This window comes from Phascolarctos cinereus, unplaced genomic scaffold (genome assembly GCF_003287225.1).
Source record: "Phascolarctos cinereus isolate Bilbo 61053 unplaced genomic scaffold, phaCin_HiC Scaffold_3;HRSCAF=262, whole genome shotgun sequence".
In the NCBI taxonomy this organism is placed as follows: domain Eukaryota; kingdom Metazoa; phylum Chordata; class Mammalia; order Diprotodontia; family Phascolarctidae; genus Phascolarctos; species Phascolarctos cinereus.
The window spans coordinates 98,505,420-98,528,281 of NW_027555736.1; the positions used below are offsets into that span (position 1 = coordinate 98,505,420).

The 22,862-nt window shown below is 38.3% G+C and overlaps 1 protein-coding gene across 1 annotated transcript in view; it reads left to right on the plus strand.

Moving 5' to 3' along the window:
* Positions 1–20,621, plus strand: part of LOC110209599 (guanylate cyclase 2G-like) — a 64,893-nt gene extending 44,272 nt beyond the window's left edge. The window contains 6 exon segments of the mRNA XM_078151615.1: positions 251–391; positions 1,449–1,641; positions 6,620–6,794; positions 17,228–17,323; positions 18,657–18,748; positions 19,956–20,621. Of these exon segments, the coding sequence (XP_078007741.1) occupies positions 251–391; positions 1,449–1,641; positions 6,620–6,794; positions 17,228–17,323; positions 18,657–18,748; positions 19,956–20,114 (856 nt within the window). The 3' untranslated portion in view covers positions 20,115–20,621.
* The last annotated feature ends 2,241 nt before the right edge of the window (positions 20,622–22,862 follow it).

Sequence of the window (22,862 nt, forward strand, 5' to 3'; positions counted from 1 at the left end):
AAATTCTTGGGCTGGGAGGACCAGCAAAAAGAGGCTTGGCAAATAGGGTGGTAGAGATGGAGGGGACCATAGAGATGAAAAGTAATTTAATGATTGAAAAAACTGAAGCCTATACATATTGTTATTCTGTAGCATTGTACTTACTACATTTGGAAAACTCCAAAGGGCAAAATGGTTTCTTGGGTAGTATTGTTGCTACCCAATGGTTTCCCTTCTTTGCAAAGATCTTACTATTTGAACCCTTTCAAAGCCGTGTGAGCATCCTGGACAGCATGGTGAACAAGCTAGAAAAGTATGCCAATCATCTGGAGGAGGTGGTGGAGGAGAGGACCACACAGCTACTGTCTGAGAAGAAAAAGATAGACAAACTTCTGTCTACCATATTGCCCAGGTAGTTATAAGCTTAGCATGTACAGAATTTTGCCCTTCCCAAGTATCAACATTTTCACCTAAGTGGGACTAAAGAGACCTCATGAAATATGAAATACGAAATACTTATTGTATCTTTCCCTATGAGGAAGCCAAAGCTTCAATAAGGTACAGTGTGTAAAGAGGAATATAGAGAAAGAAGCCCTGGTTAAAAACTTGGGTCTGTTTGTACCTCACAGTGTTTTTGCAGGGAAATAATTCTAACCTTGAAGTACTGTGTAAATATAGACTCTTATTATTATCAACATGGGTGCTTCCTAGCACTTAATCCATGATTTTATGAGTTATGTGCTCTGTAGTGTGCCATTTTATGTATCTATACTGATAAACCCAGCAGCATTAACTGCACCACTAGATGGCAGTCTAGCTTCATAAGTCTAGTCATTAATATCTCCATCCACAGAAATGTATATTCATTGTTTTGGGCTCTACAGAGTGTACTCCCAACTGGATGTTCCAAATCTAGACCCTCTTTCTTTTATTTATTTGTCAAATATGAACTTGCTACATTAGCAGTAAGCGAAGATATCTTCTTTTATGTGTTTTCATTTAAAATCTCTTGCCCTTCTTGCCCCAACAAAAGAAACTGGGAATATTGATTTGTGTGTGATTGATTGAAACAAAAATATTGATTTGTGTGCCTGTATGTGACTGTCACACTGTATTCCATTACTGGAAAATGAGCCTTTACTTTCAAAAGGGATTCAATCAACAGGAGAAAGTGTGTTATCCTAGAGAGAAAGCTTTTCTGTAAATGCTTTTTCCCTCTTTATGGTCTTCTGTTAAAAATTCCATTTTCAAACATCCATACTGAGAGAGGATGACTATGGGCAGATTTTCTCCATAATTACCAAGTACTTTAACTAGAAAAAAAATCCATTAATGTAACAGGTGATGTGGAGAGGTATGTGTGTAAAGTACCACCAAAGTTAAAGATGCATGGTGTGTTTTGAGGTAGATAAAGAAAAGGTTATTTCTATGACAATTTCTCCCCACTCTCACCCCCATCCCTATTTCAGCTTTATTGGGGAGCAGCTTATAGCTGGAAGATCTGTGGAACCAGAACATTTTGATTCCGTGACCATCTTTTTCTCTGACATTGTTGGATTTACAAAGCTGTGCTCTCTCAGCACCCCCCTGCAAGTTGTAGGTCTCCTCAATGACCTGTACAGTCTATTTGACAATATCATTAAAACATATGATGTTTATAAGGTGAGTTACCCCAGTTATGGATTAAGAGGAAATATTTGCTACTCTTTGGTTGGGCTATGAACATGAACCTGAAGCCACTAGCAGACTTCAGTTATGGTGAGCTCGCCATGTCAGCACTGTTCCTCGTCAGAGTCAATATTTGACCCCCTTTTAATTTCTTGGACAGGGTTTGATTAAGAGAGGTTTACGCTTGTCAAGTCTTATGAGTTGAGTTCTGACTTTTCTTTATTTAAAGAAACAAACTGTTTCTGAAAGAGGTTTTGCACCATCTTAGCCAGATCCTTTCTTTTCTTTAGCTTAATCACACCCTCTCCTCTCCTCCAATAGCCCAGAGATGACACAGACTGTTTTGTTTTAAAAGACCATGCTTAGATCTTGTGGTATGATTCGCATGGTTGTGGATGTGATAATTAACTTTCCTAAGTAGGGAAGAATGATAATGTGGGATGGATTTAAGTTTCTAGTTAAATATTCACATAGTACTTCCAAAGGAATCTATGATTAATGTCCAGGTATAGTGAAAATTCATTTCGTGAGGCATAAAGAGAAGAAATGAGGGCTGATTCACACACACAAACACACACACACATACACACACACGCACACACACACACACACACACACACCACACACACACACACAGACCCCTTGGTAGGAGGAGGAATGACTAGATGACAGAAAATGCTGGATAGTGATAATAGGCAGGTTTATAGTTTGCTGAAGTGGAGAAAGAACAAGCATTAATTAAATACCTACTATGGGCCAGGCACTGTGCTAAGCATTTTCCAAATATCTCATTTAATCCTCACAGCAATTCTGTGAGGTAAGTGATGATATTATGTGTTTCCTGATTTTCTAGAACAGGATAGATATATGGGATCTGAGTCTGGGTGCGTGTGTGAGAGGAACCACATGCTGTTTCCATGATAAAAAAGACCCTAGCAGTTAAGTTCTGGGGGCATCAGACATTGCAAACATCCTGGAGCAGCACCAGCTTTTGTCCCACAATGGGGCTATTTATATCTAGGAGATTAGAGAGAGAGAGAGAGAGATTGAAGGCCTCTTTGCTGCTGTTTGTTAAGCTGTTCCATTATACCTACAGTATGTATGTTCAGCTTTATGTAAATTTACACTATGTAAATTTGAATTTATGTAAAGAATTTTGAAAGGCATGGGAAGATGTAACTGAAACATGTATGAAGAATTTAGAAGAGAGTATGAAAAGTGTGCCCACAGTTTGTTCCCAATTTTCATGGATTTGATAAAAATGAAATGTTCAAAGAAGTGAGTAACAAGATTGTAAATTTAGCACAAGAATTGGAACTATAAGTGGATGAAAATGATGTGGAGGAGGTGATTGAGTCTCATGGAGAAGAACTATCTAATGAGGATCTGATTGAGCTGCTAGCTGCAAAGATTACAGAAGAAAAGGAAGCTTTGAAATCTAAGGTTGAGCTAAAAAGCTTCACACTGAAATAGTTGGCAGAAGCATTTTGTCATTTGAGTGGATTTTTTCTTGTATTGAAAAGATGGATCCAAATACTTCAAGATTTTAAAAGTTCAAGGACTAGTTGAGGGTAACGTTGCTTGCTATCATCAGATATACGAGGAAGAAGAGAGCCAACAGTCCAAATCGTCTCTTGATAGCTTCGTTAAAAAAAAGTTGCCAGCCAACCACCAGTGATAAAGGCTGGGTGCAGTCGATGGGGAAGGGGCAATATACTGCACACCTATGTTAACTTTACTGTACAGTACTGGGCATACTTTATCATTAACTTTACCTTTTATTTTATAATTCTGTTTATTATCATGGTATAATATTTACTATGTCTGCATTTTAGTGTATTTTATGACTTGCATAAAGGTATTTTGTGTATGCTTTTGTTATATAGGCTAAGTGGAGTGGGTGGGTAGGGGAAAATTTGCATTACATAAATATTTCTTTGGGTAGAGGTCTCCAGAATGGTTCACTTATTTATGTAAAGCAAGAACTGTCTGTATTTCTGGTAGCAGCAGTGATTGAGTTAGAAAGAGGTAGAAATAATGAGCCAGATGATACTTCTTTGTGTTGGAGTACTGTGATTGCAGGAGTCTGGTGTTTGGGAGTGACTTTCCTTCCATACCTGTATTTGTGTACTTCTCTTGTGTTGTGTGGATTATTGGGAAAACATTGTGTGCCAGGCCACACTGAAAATTGCCTGAGGTCTTAGACATGGAGACTAAGCAAGGATAGTGGTAGTGGTGAATCTGTATCACAAATAAGGGCTGTATTATTGACTGTGAAGTTCTGGACCCTGCCCTATTCTTTTGAGCACGCCTACATTGGAACTAGTTGAACAACGTTGGCATAGATTAGTGATCCCATCAGAATAGTATTCTGTCTGTAGGAGGGTATAAAATATTGCTGACATCTATTATAGTGACTCCAAAGCTTAAGGATGTACCCCTTTAAACATTCTTAACTGTTGACTCCCTATTAATTATGCAAATGAAAATAAACTAAGACAGTATTTTTCCCTCAGATCATTTTTATTTGGCTGTGAAAAACACTGTTGTGATTTCTAATTTATTGGATTTATCTTTCTAATCATATTTTGCTTGGGATGATATTAAAATCAGCTTGCATTCCCTGAAGCATGCGTCAGTTGGTGGGAGAGATGGCCTATTAACCAGGTAGCTTTTGCACATCAGATTAAGTGATTTTCTTCCTTGTATATCTGAAGTTCACGTTCAATTTCTCTTGCTTCCCTTCCTACTCCAAACCTTCTCTCCCATTAAATCTCATCCTTTTGTATTAAGGCTTTGATTGGGCTATTGCAAATTTTCCTGGGAGGGATCTCATTCTGAGTTGTTATTAGTCAAGGAAACTTTTGGTATGGATAAAGAACCAGGAAGCAAATTTCTTTAAGGGAGTGAGGGAGAGTATTAAAGGTACAAAACATCTGAGGAGTTGGGGAGAGAGAATTCAAGATGGGTGGGGGGAAGAACAGAAAAAGGAATATGAGTGTATCCATCTTAAAATTTTGCTTAAAGATTGATGCTGCCAGGAAAGGTGCTAAGTGACAAAGGAAGGCCAACCTAGGATTCAAAACTCAATTGATAATCTGCAAACCATATAACCCCTGTGCAGATAATCGGCAATAATCCGCATTCTCAGTGTGCATGTGTGTATGTTTGTAACTGTAATATGACCTGTGGAGTGTGCTGCCACTTGGGCTGACTTATTTTTGAAGGGCCCCTTACCAAGTTACGAATAGGAAGCCTATTTACTCTAAAGAAGGTGTAAGGCTTTTTACTTCCAAAGAAGGTGTAAGGCTTTTCTCTGAGCTACTTTTTAAATAAAGAATAACAAACTTTAAAAAATTATAGGAAGAAAAAACAAGTTTGGCCTTTTTTTCTCCTTTTCTTTTTTGAGTTAAAGCCAATATGAAGTTTTAATTCAATTCAAAACTGTAGTAATAAGTGCGCATTTTTCACGGGGTGAGGGATGAGGAGGAAGGAATAGACTTAATGATTCAATTAAACAAAAAAGTAGAATAAAATTTACCAAGTATTCACTGACCAGCTAAGATGTATTCAGCCTTGTACTAGGCACCCCTAGGGATACAAACAATGGACAAAGTGCCTGCCCTGAAAGAGTTTACACTCTAGTTGAGGACCTAAGATTAACTAAAAAATATCAGAGCTGCAAGATACCTTAGAAGACATACAGTCCTACCTCATACACAGTGTCAAAATCTCAACTATCAAATCCCTGCCAAGTGGCTATTGGACCCTTTGATTAGATGCCTTCATTGACAAGGGAATTCATTACCTTTACAAGGCAATGTTCTCATTTCATTTTGGGACTCCTCTAATCATTAGGGAATTCTTTCATATTTTGAACCTACATCTCCTCCATGTATTTTCTACCTCATTAGTCCTCAGTTTGCCCATTAGAGCCACCCTGTATAATTTGCTACCTATTCCATATGACAGCCCACATAAAACATAAATAAGGGGTTGCATGTCTTTTATTGCCAACCTTTTACGCTGCTACCTAAGCAATCTTTTTGATACACAAGTCTAATCATGTCACTCATCTGATCAAAATCCTTCATTGATTCTCATTATCTATTACATATTAAATGCAATGCAGACTATTTAACCTTGCATTCAAGGTCCTCAACGATTTGACCCAAACATACCTTTCCAACACTGTTTCATTGCAATCCTCGGTACCCATTCAATACTTCAGCCAAACTACTGCCTGATGCCATATGTGTCTTTATTCATTCTGTCCCCTACCTCCTAGAACATATTGGCTCCCACTCTCATCACCAGTCACTGACATCCTTTCTGTCAGTAAAAACCTAGCTCAGATACATTTCCTTCATAAAATCTTTCCTAATCTTCCCAGTTCAAAATGATTCCTTGAGTCTCTTAGATTTCATTTGGCCTCTCTTACTCACTCATTTAATAACATAATTATTGATGTATGTGTACTACATCCTCTACTAAAGTATACACTCTTTAGGACAGGAACAGTGTCATTTTCATCATTATACCCCCATCGCTTGGAAGAGTGCCTTGAAAGTTAATAAGCACTTGATACGTGACTCTTGAATTAAAAAAAAAAAGAGTTGGTATAGATAAAATGAAGGAGAGAGACAAAGATGACTAAATGTATGGATGGCCAGGAAAAATTTCATGGGAGAACTAAGTTATGAATAGGATGTAGAAGAAAGGGTAAGATCTAGATAGGCAGGGTGGATACAGACTGGCTCTATGACCTTGAGCAAATAACTTCCCTAATTGAGAATTGAATCTGCCTATATATAAAATAAATAGATTGGATTAGATGACATCTAACATCCCTTCTAGCTCAAGTATTCCAGGAGAAGGGAAGAAATGCTTTTTTGGGGAGTGCATCATTCAATTTCTAATTTCCCTCTTGTAGGAGTGGGATTGTGCTATTAAAGTTGTTACCTATTTTCAGGTTGAAACCATTGGTGATGCCTACATGGTGGCAAGTGGTCTACCCCTCCGCGATGGAATCCGACATGTGGAGGAAGTTGCTACAATGTCACTGTACTTCCTCAGTGCCATGGTCCATTTCAAGATTGAACACATGCCAGAGGAAAAACTGAAGCTTTGGATTGGCCTACATACAGGTACATAGCACAGAACACTACAGCCAATTTATTTCTGTCACCCCCCCCCACTTCTAGAATTATATTTCAGTGGAATTCCTCATACTTATTAGTTGGCCTTAAAAAAAATCTTGCACATAGAGTAAGTACACAGAATCATGGGATTTTAAAACAAGAAGGTACTTTAAAGATCCTGTAGTCAAATTCCTTTGTCTTAGTAAAGGGAAATCTGAGAGCCTAGAGAACTGAAGTCATTTATTTATGGTCAAGCAGCTGGTTAATGGTTCCATTTGAAGACATCCAGTGATGGATAACTTATCTTGGCAGTTTATTGTACTGTTATACAGCTTTACTTATGGGAAAAGTTTTCCTTAAGCTGATCTAAGATCTGACTCTATGCAACTTCCACCCAGTGGTCCTAGTTTTACCTTCTTGGATCAACAAAAAAAAGAATTATGATCCTAAGTGTCATCATCATCAACATTACCATCATCATCATCATCATCCTCTTCCAATGGATCTATGATATCATCTATGTGATTATTCCCCCCAACAATGCAGTCCATAACCCCTTCATGCCTGCCATCCTGTGTGACTCTTGTTTGAATCCTTCGTTAAGTTTGCCACAGGGGGATCCATCCAATGAGATGAAGGACTTTTTCACTTTCTCTTGACATTGAGCACAAAGGTTACCCATGAGCTTATCCCTTGTTCTCACTGTGGGACCAACCAACCCTTTTCACTCATGCATTGACATCCTTTAGTCTGCTTCTCCTTCATAAATTCTTGTTTGTGATATGGTATACCCAGCATGTATCTCCCCATTGCCCTTTGGATAATCCTCAATTTCTATTCTTTGGACCCTATATTATTCTATGACTTGCAGTCGTACATAACCAAGAGAATATTGACATTAAAAAATGAGTTCTGTTTCGAGGAGAAGCATGGGGATTTCCCAAAGGCAATTTAGCCTACTCTCCTATCTTGGGTCTAGCACCTTGTCCATTTCCGATGACTCTTAATTTCAATCACCACCATCTTTCTAGTCACCCATGTTCACAAGCTTGGAGTCATTCTTGACTTTTTTCTCTCCCCTGCTCATCGTATCCAATTAGTTGCTAAGTCTTGTGGATTCCGCTTTTATAATGTCTCTCACATCTGTCCATTCTCTCAACTCACACGGTCAGAACTGTAGTTCAAGACCTTACTGCCTCTTGCCTGGCTGACTGCAGTAGTCTCCTTATTGACCTCCTTGCCTCTTGCCTCTCCTTTCCACCATGTAGCCTCCACACAGTGGCTAAATTGATGCTCCTAAAACAAGGCCTAGGCACATCACATTCCTACTCAAGATGCTCCAGGGCTTTCTGTTGCCTCTAGGATAAAATACAACATCTTTTGGTGTTTATACAATTTCACAATTCGGTTCTGGTTTCCTGTTCTAGACTAATTTCCCATAATCCTATCCAAGATCTTTTACATTCAACGTAAGCAAGCTGACCTACTTGCTATTCCCTGTACATAACCTTGTTTTCCCGATGTTACTCTTCTTCTTCCTCACTCTCTAGAAATCCCTTGTGCCATTCAACACTCAGCTCAAATGCTGTCTCTTACCCAACACCTTTACTTCTCAACCCCTAAAATTGTTAGTACTACTCCATCTACAAGTAATGTGGTATTTATTTTATATATTTTGCGTTTACCTAACTATGTACACGTTGTGTACCTGACTAACAATCTTCTCTGTTCCAGCCCCTACACCCAGACTGTAGGTACTTCAATATATGCATTGAAGTCCCCTTGAAAACACTGACTTTCCAGTTCATCATCCTCATCAACTCTTATGACCTTCATGTTCACTCCACCTCAGGTACCCACAGGGCTTATCATAATTAGATGTCAACATCACCTGAAATTGTGCTGCCTCTGTTGTCTTGAACTCTGAAATTTTCTTGTCTGATCAGAATTCCCTGCTCTTCCATTTTTACCTCTTCCTCACTTCTCCTAAATCTATTCTTCACCTTCATTGTTAGCTCCAATTCTTCCATTCCTCTCTGTTCTCCCAATCCATCATTTCTGATCTACTTTCTGACTACATTTCTAATCTCTCCTGCCAGTCTTGACCAGTTCAGTAATATTAACCAGGTCATCTATGTGCCCTTGAATTTCTTTGTACCCCTGAATTTCTTGCTACTTCAAATGCTACTACTCCTCAATCATCCATATTCCCTGTTCCTGCTTCTGAAGAAAGTCCTATAACTGGGCTAACTGCATTACAGAATCTCAGGGGCCATCTAATTCAATGTATGTCTGAATAAAAATCCCCTGTACAGCATGCCTGAAAAGTGACAATGACCTGCTATTTAACTGAGCCTCCTTTACCCTTTTTTTGTGTGAAATTGATTTTTTTTTTCAACTCAAGTGCAGGATTATATAGTGGTCCCCACTGAAATTCATCCCACTAAATTTGACTTAATGCACTAATCTGCCGAGGTCTTCTTGAATTCTGAATCTGCCATCCATTATGTTAGCTACCCATTCAAGCTTTCTAGCTTCTACAAAAACAATAAGCATCTCATCCCTACTTTTATTCAAGTCATTAATAAAAATATTAAACGGCACAGATCTTATATGATCTATTGGAAACAATTTGTAAATTAACATTAAACCATTAATGAATAATCTTTGGGTCTGGATAGTTTCAAATCTATTGAGTTCTATTGTGTGCTATCAGTCTATATTTTCCCCAAAAATAGTTTAATCATCAGATGGTGCTACTAGGCATTAACCTAAGTCTGTTCATCAAAAGGAGCAAGCATGGGGAAGTACTACACTCACCCTGCCAGTGGACCAGCTAAAAAAGATTGGTACCTTACCCCAAATCACAGGAAACTCTGGGGAAACCTCTTTCCTATAGCTCTACCTCTTCATAGGCAGCTTGCTCATTGCGTTAATTTGAGGGTCACGGTTAGTGTGGAGTTAACTCAGTCAGAATGGCTCTACCCTCTAAACCCAGTGGGAAACTCCACCTCTTCCCTGAATCTTATATTTGTTCCTAAGCCCAGTGATATGACCATTGCTTAGTGGTGTAGACCAGTGGTACAAAACTCAAATAGAAATGGATCCCTACAAGCTGCATAGTGACTTAGGAAAGCACAAGTTAACCTTATCTATGTGGTACTGTATTTTTATTTTGTTAAACTTTTTCTACTCATCTGTGTTTGGCCACATTTGGGAGTTTTGCTGGCCAGTGGAAGGCCTGTAGCTGGGAGCTTGACGACAGTGTAGATAGTTGCATTTGGTGGTTTTGTTTGCTTGTTTGTTTTACTTATAGGTATAGAATGAAGAACTAAGGAACAAAATCATAAATGAATTTAATTAAAGATTAATCATTAATGGTTTAATGTTTAATAATATTGTCTTCTCTGTCCCTCTATTTCCTTCGAGTCCCTTGTATCTCATAGTATTTAAGCTTTAGCTGGTGGAGAACTATGTCTCTTCCCTTTTTGTTTCCTCCAATAGGTACTTAAAGATTTCCATTTCCTCCCTTATTTCTATAGTAATGGAAGAAGAGTGAGTAGAGCAAGGCATTACAGCCAAAAGATAAACTTTGTTAAATGCTTAAATTAAATTAAAGCCTAATAATCAGGTAAAAATGATATTTACAACTCCCTTTGATCTATCAGTTTAATAAGCATGTCACAAAACGAAATACATTTTGGCATTATCTATCTTGATGAAGCTATGTTGGATTTTTATAATAATCTCATCCTTTTTGAGGTATTCACTAACCATCTGTTTAGTAAGTTGTTCTAATTTTAATGAACAACCAAAGTTTGAAGGCTTCAATTATTCCCTGTTTTCAGAACTGGAGCGACATTTACCCTTTTCCAATCTTGCAGCACCTTTCCTAATTGTCCAAATAAGAGAATAGGAAAAAAATATTTTAAAGCTTGTTGGCAATAGTTCTGTGTACACATATATCAGTTCTTTCAGTACCATGAAATGTAGTTAACTGGACGCGGCTGTCTTGGACTGATCAAAGGTTGGTGGGTATTCTGCTACTATTTCCATTCTTATCTTCTATTGTCGTTCAGTCTTTTTTCAATTGTGTCTGACTCGTTGTGACTCCATTTGGGATTTTCTTGGAAAAGATACTGGAGTGGTCCACAATTTCCTTCTCTAGCTTATTTTACAGAAAAGAGAACTGAGGTGAACTGGGTTCAGTGACTTGCCAGGATCACACATTTACTAAGTGTCTAAGGCCAAATTTGAACTCAGGTGTTACTGATGCCAGGCTCAGCACTCTATCTACTGAACCACCTGGCTGCCTCCAAGTCTTATATTGGATATTAACTTCCTAATAGTCATTTTCATTTTGTCCTTTCTGGTCCAGAGATCATTCTCCTGTTTCTTTTTTGATCCCCTTCATTTCCCTCAAATAGCTAACAAACAAACTCCCCCTTCCCCCCATCTTTTCTTGCCAGCCTCAGCTCATTCTGAACCCTAGTATTCCTATGTCCCTTCTTCTAGGACTATACCCTACTTTTGTATTCATCCTTCATTGATTTCATATTCTGTACATGACTTTTAAGATATGTAGAGAATTTGAATTAATTTAAATTATCTTGTGACTTCTCTATGCATCTATATCACTTTCTTCAAATAATTTTGCTCTTCCCTCCTTCTTAGAATTGTTTCTTTTTGAGTCTTCAGAATTTAATTTTTGGAACTGCCCTTCCTTTTGATTTGACATACAGAATTTTCATCTATATGATCCTGGCTATCTTTTCCTGGAATATTTTAAAATCTGTTCTCTATTAATTTAATAAGGTGCTTTTTAGATTCTGCCAGTGTTTCACTCCTCTATAAGTAACAGTTCCTTCGTGGTGGGCAGAATAAGATCCGAAATAGAATTTCCTCAGAAGCAAACACTTCTGAGGAGAGATAGGGTCAAAGGAGAGAATAAAATAAATGGGGGGTGGGATAGGATGAAGGGAAATATAGTTAGTTTTCCACAACATAACTACCATGGAAGTGTTTTGCATGACTTCACATGTATAATCTGTATCGAGTGCTTCCCTTCTCAATGAAGGTGGGTGGGGAGGGAGGAAGGGAGAAAATTTGGAACCTAAAGTTTTAAAAGCAAATGTTAAAAATTGTTTTCACACGCAACTAGGAAATATGATATACAGGCAATGGGGTATAGAAATCTATCCTTCCCTACAGGAAAATAGAAGAGGGAGGGGACTAGGAGAAGGGTGGGGGAGAGATAGAAGGGAGAGCAGATTAGGGAAGAGATATTCAGAATGCATGCCATCTTGGGGTGGGAGGAGGTATGAGATGGGGAGAAAATTTGGAACTCAAAATCTTGTGGAAGTGAATGTTGAAAACTAAAAATAAGTAAATAAACACAGGAAAAAAACCAAAATAGAATTTCCCTTGGTTTGTTCCTCCACTTTTTGAAGGGTGGAGAACTATTGAAGCATTAAAGAACTATTTGATCATTAAGGCAAGTCAAGAAATTGTTAGCTTCTCAGCTGTTAGCAGAGTGCCTATCAAACCTCCTGATAGTTGAAGTCTCCCAAATTGCTATTATATCATGCCTCTATTCCAGGCTTGTGATGTATTTCTTAAACTCATCTATTTCCTCTTTCTGTCCAACTGAACTGTTGTATGCTCCAATAACAATATTGTTTTCTCCTCCATTTGGTCTTTATCTAAATGTTCTCTACCATGAGCTTCTCTTCTCCAGGTTACTGTATTCTCATGAAAGAAAACTATACAATTCTACACCACCCTTTCCTCTTTCCTAACCTGTTTTTTTTAATAAGGTCCATCCATCCAGAGCCACATTCTAGTCATGAAACTCACTCCACAACTGATATATATGTGACATATATATATATGTCTCCCTGCATTAGGATTACAAGTTCATCTTGCTTATTATCTATATTTTGTCTGTTTACGTATTGACCTCTGAGGCCACGGGTTTAATTATTATAGTTATTCTTGGATTACTGTCCACTCTTCAGATTATTAGATAAAATGAAATATTTCTTTAAATGTCTGGCCTCAGACATTTGCTAGCTGTGTGACCTGGGCAAGTCACTTAACCCTGTTTGCCTCAGTTTCCTCATCTGTAAAAATGGCAACCCACTCCAGTATCTTTGCTAAGGAAATCCCAAATGGGGTCATGAAGAGTTGTACATGATTGAAAATGACTGAACAGCAACACAAATTTCTTCAAAAGGATTCCAGTGTGAAAACAAAGAAAAGGGATCTGAGGAAGTAGAGAAGGCCTGACCCATGTCACGAAGGAGGGGGGTAAAAGAAATGTTACACAGAGGAGAAAGGGAAAATATACCCCCAAGTGCTTTGAGCTAAGGATAGATATGAGGTGACTGTCTCTTGTGAACTACTCTGTGTAGCTAGTCCTATTATTCTTCCTACATTAAAGCTACTCCCTATGGTATCAGGCTTGGAAAATATACAAACAGTTTTCTCCTTTTCTTTTTATTTTAAAGTCCTTTTGATTAGATGCAGAAATTCCAGGCAAAAATGCACTTATACCAGCCATTGTTGAGTATGCATCATTTCTGAGCAGAAGATTGTCATTTTTCTGTTTTAAAACAATGGTGCAGAAATCCAAATTGTGTTTTTTGGCACCATCTTCTTAAATTTCTATTCACTTCTCAAAAATTCCTTTCTTTTATGAATCCATTGCCTTTGATTTGAATTAGTGATTAAAAAATATAATAAAATAACCTACCGTCTCTGTCTCCAAGATTTCTGGTCTCTTAGCTAAGCCTTAGTAACATTCAGTAAAGCCTTCAGGTTCCTTCTATCAGCATCATTTGTGCTCATACAAATCACCATAACTAGGTGGTAGACATTTAGTTTCATAAGCCTTGGGAGGTTTTCTGCCAAGTCAAGGAAACAAGCTGGAGGAAGACTTCTCTGTTGTTTCTCTATGCCTTGTCATTGTCAGAGGAGCGAAGAGCTAACTCAGTGACCCTTAGCCAGGGGTGGCCAGCCACCCCCACCTGTCTTATCTTTCTCTGACCTTTACTGAATGGTCTCCCTCACCTGAGAGTGTCTGTGGATTCACGTGATCCTTCTAGGCAACTGCATCCTCTTTAGGGCACCCAGCTTCCTCCTGGGGAAGAAGAACTTCATTATCTGTTGCTTAGCTTCAAGTGCTCAGTGGTCATCCTCCTTCTTCCTTTTCTTGTCTCCATGATGTTCCATCTGACCTGTGACATCTTGGCACAGATCAAGATTTCCCTCTGTCTCTTTTAATCTTTTTTCTTTGTTTTTGTGTCTAAGCTGCTTTTGAGTAATACTCCCTTCTCTCCATTTACCTGCAGAGGGAAAAGGCAGTCCTCAAACTCCTTTACCTTCTCTTCTGTGAAGATCATCTTGTACTTTGAGCATCAAAATCATTCACTTGTCCTTGGCAGAAATATAAACATCATGCTTTCCATTCAGGTCACTCTACAATTCCTCCTGTTCTCCACACTTGCTACATTGAGATCTTCAATGCTTGTCCTTCTTAGTAGTAGCTCCTCTGAGGAATTACTGTAATGAAACTGCTGTAGGGGATCTTTAACATCGTTGTTGTCACTTTCCTTACCAGTTACTGCAAAATCTTGACAGTCATACCCAATTTCTTCTCCTTTCTTTTTTCAATCTTTTATTTACCAACCTATCCTACTTAGCTTTTCTTACCAACTACCTTTTTTTCTCTTTTTTTTAAAAAATTATTTTAAAAAATTTGTGGAATAAAACAAGTATTTCTATAGCATAGTATAGTAAAAAAAAAGATGATTGCACATGAAACTGCAAATGTACAACTTGCTATTCCTTCAAAATATATACTAAAAATATCATGGATATTTCTTTCTTTTTTCTTTCCTTTTTTTCTTGCCCCACTCACCTTAGAGATGGCTAAAATTAGGCACAAATAGGTATATATATTATATATTTAAAATTATCCTATACATACTTCTATTTATTAGTTCTTTCTCTGGATGCAGATAACCTCTTTCTCCACCTTTGGAGACCACCTTAACCCAGTTCTCACCTGTGCCTCCAAGAAGTTGTAGCATACACAGCAGCCACATTCCAATAAAACCATCTTGGAAGATGGGCTAAACCAGGTTGAGGGCAATTGACAGGCCTCAGACTACTCAGTGAGTTAGGAGGATGAATACTCCAACTGTGTGAAGATTTCCCCTGGCAGAATGGACAGATGAGAACATGGCCATGAAGGCAGCTGAAGCAGGCACGGTGGAGTGCTTAGAGCTTGGTCAGGCATCAAAGATGCCAAGGTCATCCACAGTATCCTGGGCTATCTTTAGTCACCTTGACTTTTGTTCTGCCACTGGACTCCAGTGACTCTAGAAGGAAGAGGCTGATGACTTTGTGCAGCTCTGCCTCATTTAAATCCAATTCACACACAAGTCAAGATTTCACCTGTGATGTCATTGGTCTTCAAAAATGAAGGATGAACAATATCATTATCTATCTCCCCTTTCCTAAACACAAGTATTCACCCAAACTCTGTCTTGGGCCCTCTACTCTCTCTCTCTCTATATATATATACACTTTCTTTCCCTTGGTGACCTAATCTGCTCCCATAGATACAGTTATCAGTGCTATAGAAATGACTCATACTTGGAACATCTCATCAGCAATGTAAACTCAGTATATCCAAAATGGTCTTCATAATTTCTCCCTCTAAATTTCCTTCAAACTTCCCTATTTCTCTTGAGGGTACCACCATTCTTCTACTCAGCTATGGTTATAACCTGATACTCATCATAGACTCATTCCTGTCCATCTCCTTCGAGAGTCCGTGCTTGGGAGAATCAGAGCTACTCAGCAAACTCCCTGGAACATCCCTTCATCTTCACCCCAGCCATTTTCTGTTCTGCTGCAATACAAGTGCCTTCCCCTACCCCTTCCACTATTGGTTTTGGGAAGGGTGGGATAATTGATTGCTTTATTGTTCCACTTAAGATTTTTGTGACAAAACTTCCTTCTCTGACCACTATTTCTTTATATGTTTTGTATCTCCCATTAGAAGGTATGCTCTTGAGGGCAGGCACTGTCCCCTTTTTGTATTTGCATACCTGGTGCTTAGCATGGTGCTTGGCACATGGAATGCTTAATAAATGCCTTTCATTTATTTTATAGCCTATCGGTTGCCAAGTCCTGTCAATTCCACCTCCAAAGCATCTCCAGATTCTATCCCATTCTTTCCTTAATTCAGGTCATGCCCTCATTACCTCTCACTATTGCAACTGTAAAAACTTCTTATTTTGTTTCACTGGTTTCTCTCTCTATCACTTGAAACCATCTTCCATAGGGCCACCAAATTCATCTTCCTAAGGGATATTTCAGACCATGTCTCTCAAAAACCTTGAGTAATTTTTCCCATTGCCTTTAAAAAAAAGTACAAACTTGTCGTCCTCTTTTTAAAGACTATAATCTGGATCCAACTTACTTTTCTATCTTATTTCATGTTAGTCTACTTCATACACACAAATTATAGTGAAAGGGGATTGATTACTGTTTCCTGATTTTATCATTCTATGTCCTGCCTTCTTGCATTCAAACAAACCATTTTCCATGCCTATGCCCATATCACCTCTACCCCTTAAGGGTAGAGGTGAACTTAAATAAGGAAGATATGAGTTCAAATCCTGCCTTTAACACTTCCTATTTGTGCAACCCGAGAAAGATTCCTTAATCTCTCTCAGCCTCTGCTTCTTCATCTGGGAAATGGAGATGATAATACCAGGAGTATCTATCTGCTTTATAGAGTTGTTTTTGTGGGGTTTAAATTACATAATGTATTTTAAATGATTTACATGATTTAAGTGCCTTACATGAGCACTCAGAGCCTCAATATCCTTATCTGTAAAAATGGAAATATGTACTTTGAGTGTTTTGTGAGGATCAGATGAGAACATGTCTAAAGGATTGCAATTTTAGATCTGGAAGAGACCTTAGACATCATCTATTCTAATCCTCTCATTTTCAACATGAGGAAACTATTGCCCAGAGAGGATTCAGCTTCCTCTGGGTCATATAAATGGTAATTGGCAAAGGCAGAATTTGAACCCAGGCCCTCTAACTCTACATCCAGAAACAAAAAATTCTTTGTAATTTTAAAGTAAAATGCAAGTGCCTTTTATTGTTATTGTTGCTATTATTATCATCCTATACAGAAGCAGTCAGCCGACAAGCATTTAATATGTACTAGTGATACATTTAGAAATTCTGATGCCTAAAAATCTCTATTGCTTGTTTTCCTGTCTTGTGAAAGGAAATTGCCATATTTCTTGGACAAATGATTATGTTTGTGGGCCCTTGGACATTGGAAGCTCTGTCTGGCTTGTAGTCTCCTGGCTCTGATTCACTAAGGCCTTGCTTATTCTCTTCTTTAGGTCCTGTTGCTGGTGTTGTGGGGATCACAATGCCCAGATACTGCCTGTTTGGAGATACTGTGAACATGGCATCCAGGATGGAAAGCAACAGCCTCCGTGGGTATCCTTTATATCTGGCTTCTAAGTCTGATACCCTTTCAGGTCTATGAACTTCAAACAGAGACTATTTCTAGAAGACTCATTTGCATTTTTGTCACCTTTTATTTTTTTCCACCAGAGAGATAAAGGTCACACCATCCTTATCAAATATCACTGAGCAAATGGCTTTCTGGACATCCTAGCATGTAAAGGACTTTTATCAGACAGATTCTCTTCCCTCAGAAAGTTTACCTTCTAAAGAGACAACAAAATCATCACACTGACACATAGTAAAAGGAAAAATGAAAGGATTGGGAAAATGAGGGGTCGGACTAGATCTCTGAGGTACCTTCTTGATGGAACATTCTGGGATGCCAGGCTTCTATGATAGAAAAAACCAAGGAATAACAAATTATTTTATTCTACTGGGATTTTGTTCATCAAAATCGCTTTGAATTAGTGGCTAATTTATCAACTGGAAAAAGGAAAGTTACTTAGGAATTTGACTTGTACAGAATTTAGGTTGTGATTGTTTAAAATACATAAATGTATGTATATGTATATATATGTCAGGATACTGTCTCTTGAAATTTTAAAAAGAGTGTCATTTTTTAAAACTGGGCTTTTCTCTACAACTCATAAGTAATCCAGCCCCTTAGAGCCAAAAGGCAACTCACAGAACATACTAGTCCAAGCCTATCATTTTATACATGAGAAAACAGGTTGAAAGAGAAGGGTTGCAACAGCCAGTGGTAGAGATCAGACCAGAATCCGTATCTCCTTCTTTCTATTCCAGTGCCTTTCCCACATGAAAACAAATCTTCCTCCCCCCCTCCCCATTACCTCATCATCTGTAGGTTTTTAACCCAACCAAATCCAAAACCCAAACTCTGACCTACCTCCTTCTCTTGTAAGTAAAGGTTTGCAGAGTAGGTTCTCAGTGTGTATGCAACATATTGACGACTCAAAAATAAGCTCATTTGTACTTCTAGTTACCAGAGATAATCATGAATAATACATGCAGACTGGCACAGTAGCTGGTCAGCCTTTCTTCCTATTGAAATCTGAGGTGGCTCATTAATTTCCATTCTGAAAAGAGATACCTATTTGCAATGCCAATGTGGCCCTTCTATTTCTGTATTGACCAGATGAGGATCTGGGGCATTGTAGCTGGTGGTCAGAGGGCTCTGGCCCAAAGTTCTGCCTCCATCAGGGATGCTGCGTTGTGGTTTGCTTTATAAAAGGCCATATCAATCTGGGACCCCAAACAATATAGTTTGTCCTCAAAAATAGACCTCATCTGTGGAAGAGTTGTTACCACGGTAATAACTAGGCTCTTCTTTTGTTATAGCTCTTTGGATTCATGTTTCTCAGACCACTGCCAGTGTCCTGAGGTCAATAGGGGGGTATGACCTGCAAGAACGAGGCACTATTAAAGTAAAGGTAATGATGGAAGAAACCAACCTAGCTCATCTTTGTAATATGGGCTGCTATAGATCAAATATCTGATTCTTTACTCTAACACATGGAGACCCATGGACTGTCCTTTTCACCTCCATTATCCTCTTCCTTCAGCAATGGGGAGGGTATGTTTTCTTTTCATATGTGTATATATATATATATATATATATATATATTTGAGGATTTGAGCCTGGTCTTTTATACTCTGTCCACTATGCAACCCTTCACCTCATTTAAAGAAACAATGCCCATTTGGCCCCTGCCAACTTACTGAATTTAAGTTTAAATATATAATCTTGCTCTCAAAAGACTTGGGTTTGAGTTCTAGTTTTGACATTTGCCAACTGTTTGATCCCAGGCACAGTTTTTCCATTTACAAAATGAGCATACATTTAATTACCACCCATAGGGTTGTAATGAAGAAATTATTCTGTAAATTTAAGTATGACTTTTATAATTATAGTTATCATTATTATTTTCTATGGCTCCGATAAAAACATTCAAGGACCTGATTTGTCAATAATGAGAATAATGATCATTCTTGTTCAGTCATTTTTCAGATGTGTCTGACTCTTCATGAACCAATTTGGACTTTTCTTGGCAAAGACACTGGAGTGATTTGCCATTTCCTTCTCCAGTTCATTTTACAGATAAGGAAACTGAGGCAAACGGGATTAAGTAACTTGTCCAGGGTCACACAGTTAGCAAATGTTTGAGGCTGGATTTGAACTCAGGTCTTCCTGATTCCTGGCCCACTACTCTATCTACTACACCACCTATGTGACCCAATAATAATAATTGCTAGAATTTATATAGCTCTTTAAGGTTTTCAAAATGCTGTACATATGTTATCCCATTTCAACCCTATGCTATAGGCCCTATTATCATCCTCATTTTACAGATAAGGAAACTGAGAAGGAGGTAGATTAAATGATTTGTCCAGTGTCACACAGCTAGTAAGTGTCTGAGGCAGGGTTTGAATTACGGTCTTCCTGCTTCCAAATATTACACTCCAAATATCCACTGTGTCACCTAGCTGGATTCCCTGAAGAGAGATGCCCCCTGTCCCCCTCCCCACACCATGAGGCACTAGAACACAGAAATCTCATTGACTGTAGTCCCCAAAGCTGTCTGACTCACTGAATGTGTGGACCTTCTTTGTTAAGCCTCTAGCTATTGATTTCCACAGGGCAAAGGAGAACAAACTACCTATTGGCTAAAAGGAAAAGCTGGGCTTGCCATACCTGTGCCAGAGTTCACTGAAGAGAATGAGTTCCAGAAACCCTTAGAGGTAAGTCTCCTTCCTTTAGAGATCCGGGTTTGGCTTTCTTTATTGACATCAACATGAAGAAACAGATCTGACATTCATTAAGAGAGGGCTTTCCATCTTTTTTTGTGTCCTGGAACCCTTTGGAAGTCTGATGAAGTCTCTGGTGCTTTTCTTAGAATGATATTTTTAAGTAAATGCATGCTTAACTTCAGTTAGACATTAGTAAGAATAAACATCTAATTTTTCCCCCTCCAAGTTCATGGCTCTGTCTTAAATCCATCCATGGTCAGCAGGTTAAGAAGCCTTGATTTAAGGGTAGTGATTCGATGTAGTGAGTTTCTTCCTTTTAGGCATGTCCCATCTGTCTAGCCTCCTTTTCCCAACTCTATTTGAAATCCCAATTGCACAGAGCACATGCACAGAGCTCATTTGGATTGGGGCATGTGGTATAGAGAATTATAAGTGTTTTTCTTTGGGGACAAGAGGAGGGTTATTGCTCCAAGCCCTGTGTGTTTTCAGTCCCTCTCTGCGATTAGCTTCCTCAGCTGCCAGATGTTTCCAGTGCATTAGCTCAGGAATTACACTGATGGGTAATCCCACACTGGAAGAGGAGAAAGGGAGAGAACAGAACAAGTTTCATCCATAAAACCTCCTGCTTGCCTTTCCCTGGGAGACAGAAAATAATGTAGATAATAATTATGCCCTTGTTTTCCTGGATGTTACTTTCTTAAGTTTACAGACTTTGTTTCCCTTATTTATTGATCAGCCCTCAAAGTCTTAGAGCTTCAATTCGCAAATCAGAAAAAGTGTTTAGAGGCACAAAACACACTAATGGGTGTGTTTTTGTCTGAAACATAAGTGGGAGAAACCAGTACAAAGTTGCGAAGATTAATAGCTAATTCAGGCAAACCTCGTTTTACTGCATTTCACAGACATTGCGGGTTTTTTAAAAAACTAGTTGAAGGTTTTTTGGCAACTGCATAGAGTCTATGGGCTCTGTTCTTCCAACTGCATGTGCTCACATCCTATGTCTGTCACATATTGGTAATTTTCACAATATTTCAAACTTTTTCATTATTATTATATCTCATATGGAGATATATGATCAGTGATCTTTGATGTTACTATTGTCATTGATTTGGGGCCACACTCATATAAGACAGCAAACTTAATCAATGAATCTGGTTGTTCCACCAACTTGCTGTTCCATTTCTGTTTTTCCTCTGGCCTTCTCTATCACATGAGACATTACAATATTGAAATTGGGCCAATTAATAACCCTACGATGGCCTCTAAGAGTTCAAGCGAAAGGAAGAGTCAAAGAATGTGGCAAACTTCATTATTGTCTTACTTTAAGAAATTGCCACAACTACCCCAGCCTTCAGCAACCACCATCCTGATCAGTCAGCAGCCATCAACATGGAGGAAAGATCCTTTACCCTTAAAAAAGACTATGACTTGCTGAAGGCTCAGATGATGGTTAGTATTTTTTTAAGTGATGGAGAAATTTTTAATTAAGATATATACATTTGTTTTAGACATAATACTATTGCATACATAATAGACTATAGAAAAGTATAAACGTAACTCTTTTATGCGCTGGGAAGCCAAAAAATTCACATGATTTGCTTTATTGCAATATTCACTTTATTGCAGTAATCTGGAACTGAACCCACAATATATCCATGCTATGCTTGTATATGAGAATACATAATAAGAACCTCCTCTTTTCTTGGCTATTGATCTAAATCAACCAACCGGTGTTTATTAAACAGTTACTATGTGCTAGGCTCTGGAGATACAAGTACAAAGAAAGCAATAATCACTACTCTCAAGGAGTTCACATTAAAATGTAAATATAAAGAGAATAAATAAAAATGATACAAAGTCATTAAATGAAAGATAATTTGAGAGGTAGGGCACTAGTAGCAGAGGGATCAGGTAAGGCTTCAGAGGGGAAATGATGCCTGAACTGTATCTTAAAGGAAGAGAGGAATTCTATGAGGCAAAGGTGGGGAAGGGATGCATTCCATGTGAAGGATAGCTAGTGCAAAGACCCAGAGATGAAGAATAGAGTATTTTGTATGAAGAACAGAGCAAAAGCCCATTTAGTTGGATTTCTGAATATAGGGAGATTAATGAACAAGGAGGTTGGAAAGATAGGTTGGGAACAGATTTAAATCTAATATTTTATTCTAGAGGCAACAGGCAGCCACTGGAGTTTATTTGCTGAGTAGGGAACTGACATGGTCAACATTTTACTCTCCAAAATTAATTCCAGATTCTCACTTTTTTGCTTAGCTTTTTTTTACTTACAAGACAAAGAAAATGGTCATTTTCTAAAATCCCACCTCAATAGAATCACCAGGAGTAATCACCTTTTGACACTACAAATATTTGTCTCTTTATTACAAGGAATAATATTCTATGCCATGTTCCACCTAGCCACGTGTGTAACAGATTTATTAAGCCACAGTATTTTTATTTTCTACTCATTGTCTACAGTCCCCAGCTCACACCTCACCCCAAACATTTTACATTTCACTGCTCCTGAATGTGACTGGAATACTACAACTGGTAGAACCAGCTTTTGTTTCTAAGCCTTATGAGATTCAGGTCTTGGTACCAAGCATGACTGGAAAGCTCATCTCTTCTGGGCACAGAGCCATATTTGGAGAGAGATTTTTGAGCCTATGTTCAGGGAAATGTATTAAACAAGTGACAATGAGTCTCTACTTCTACAAATCTTATGATTATGATAGTCTTTACTTTTACTGCCTTAGTCTCTACTTTTACAAAAAAATTCACTGGGATCCTTTCTTTGGG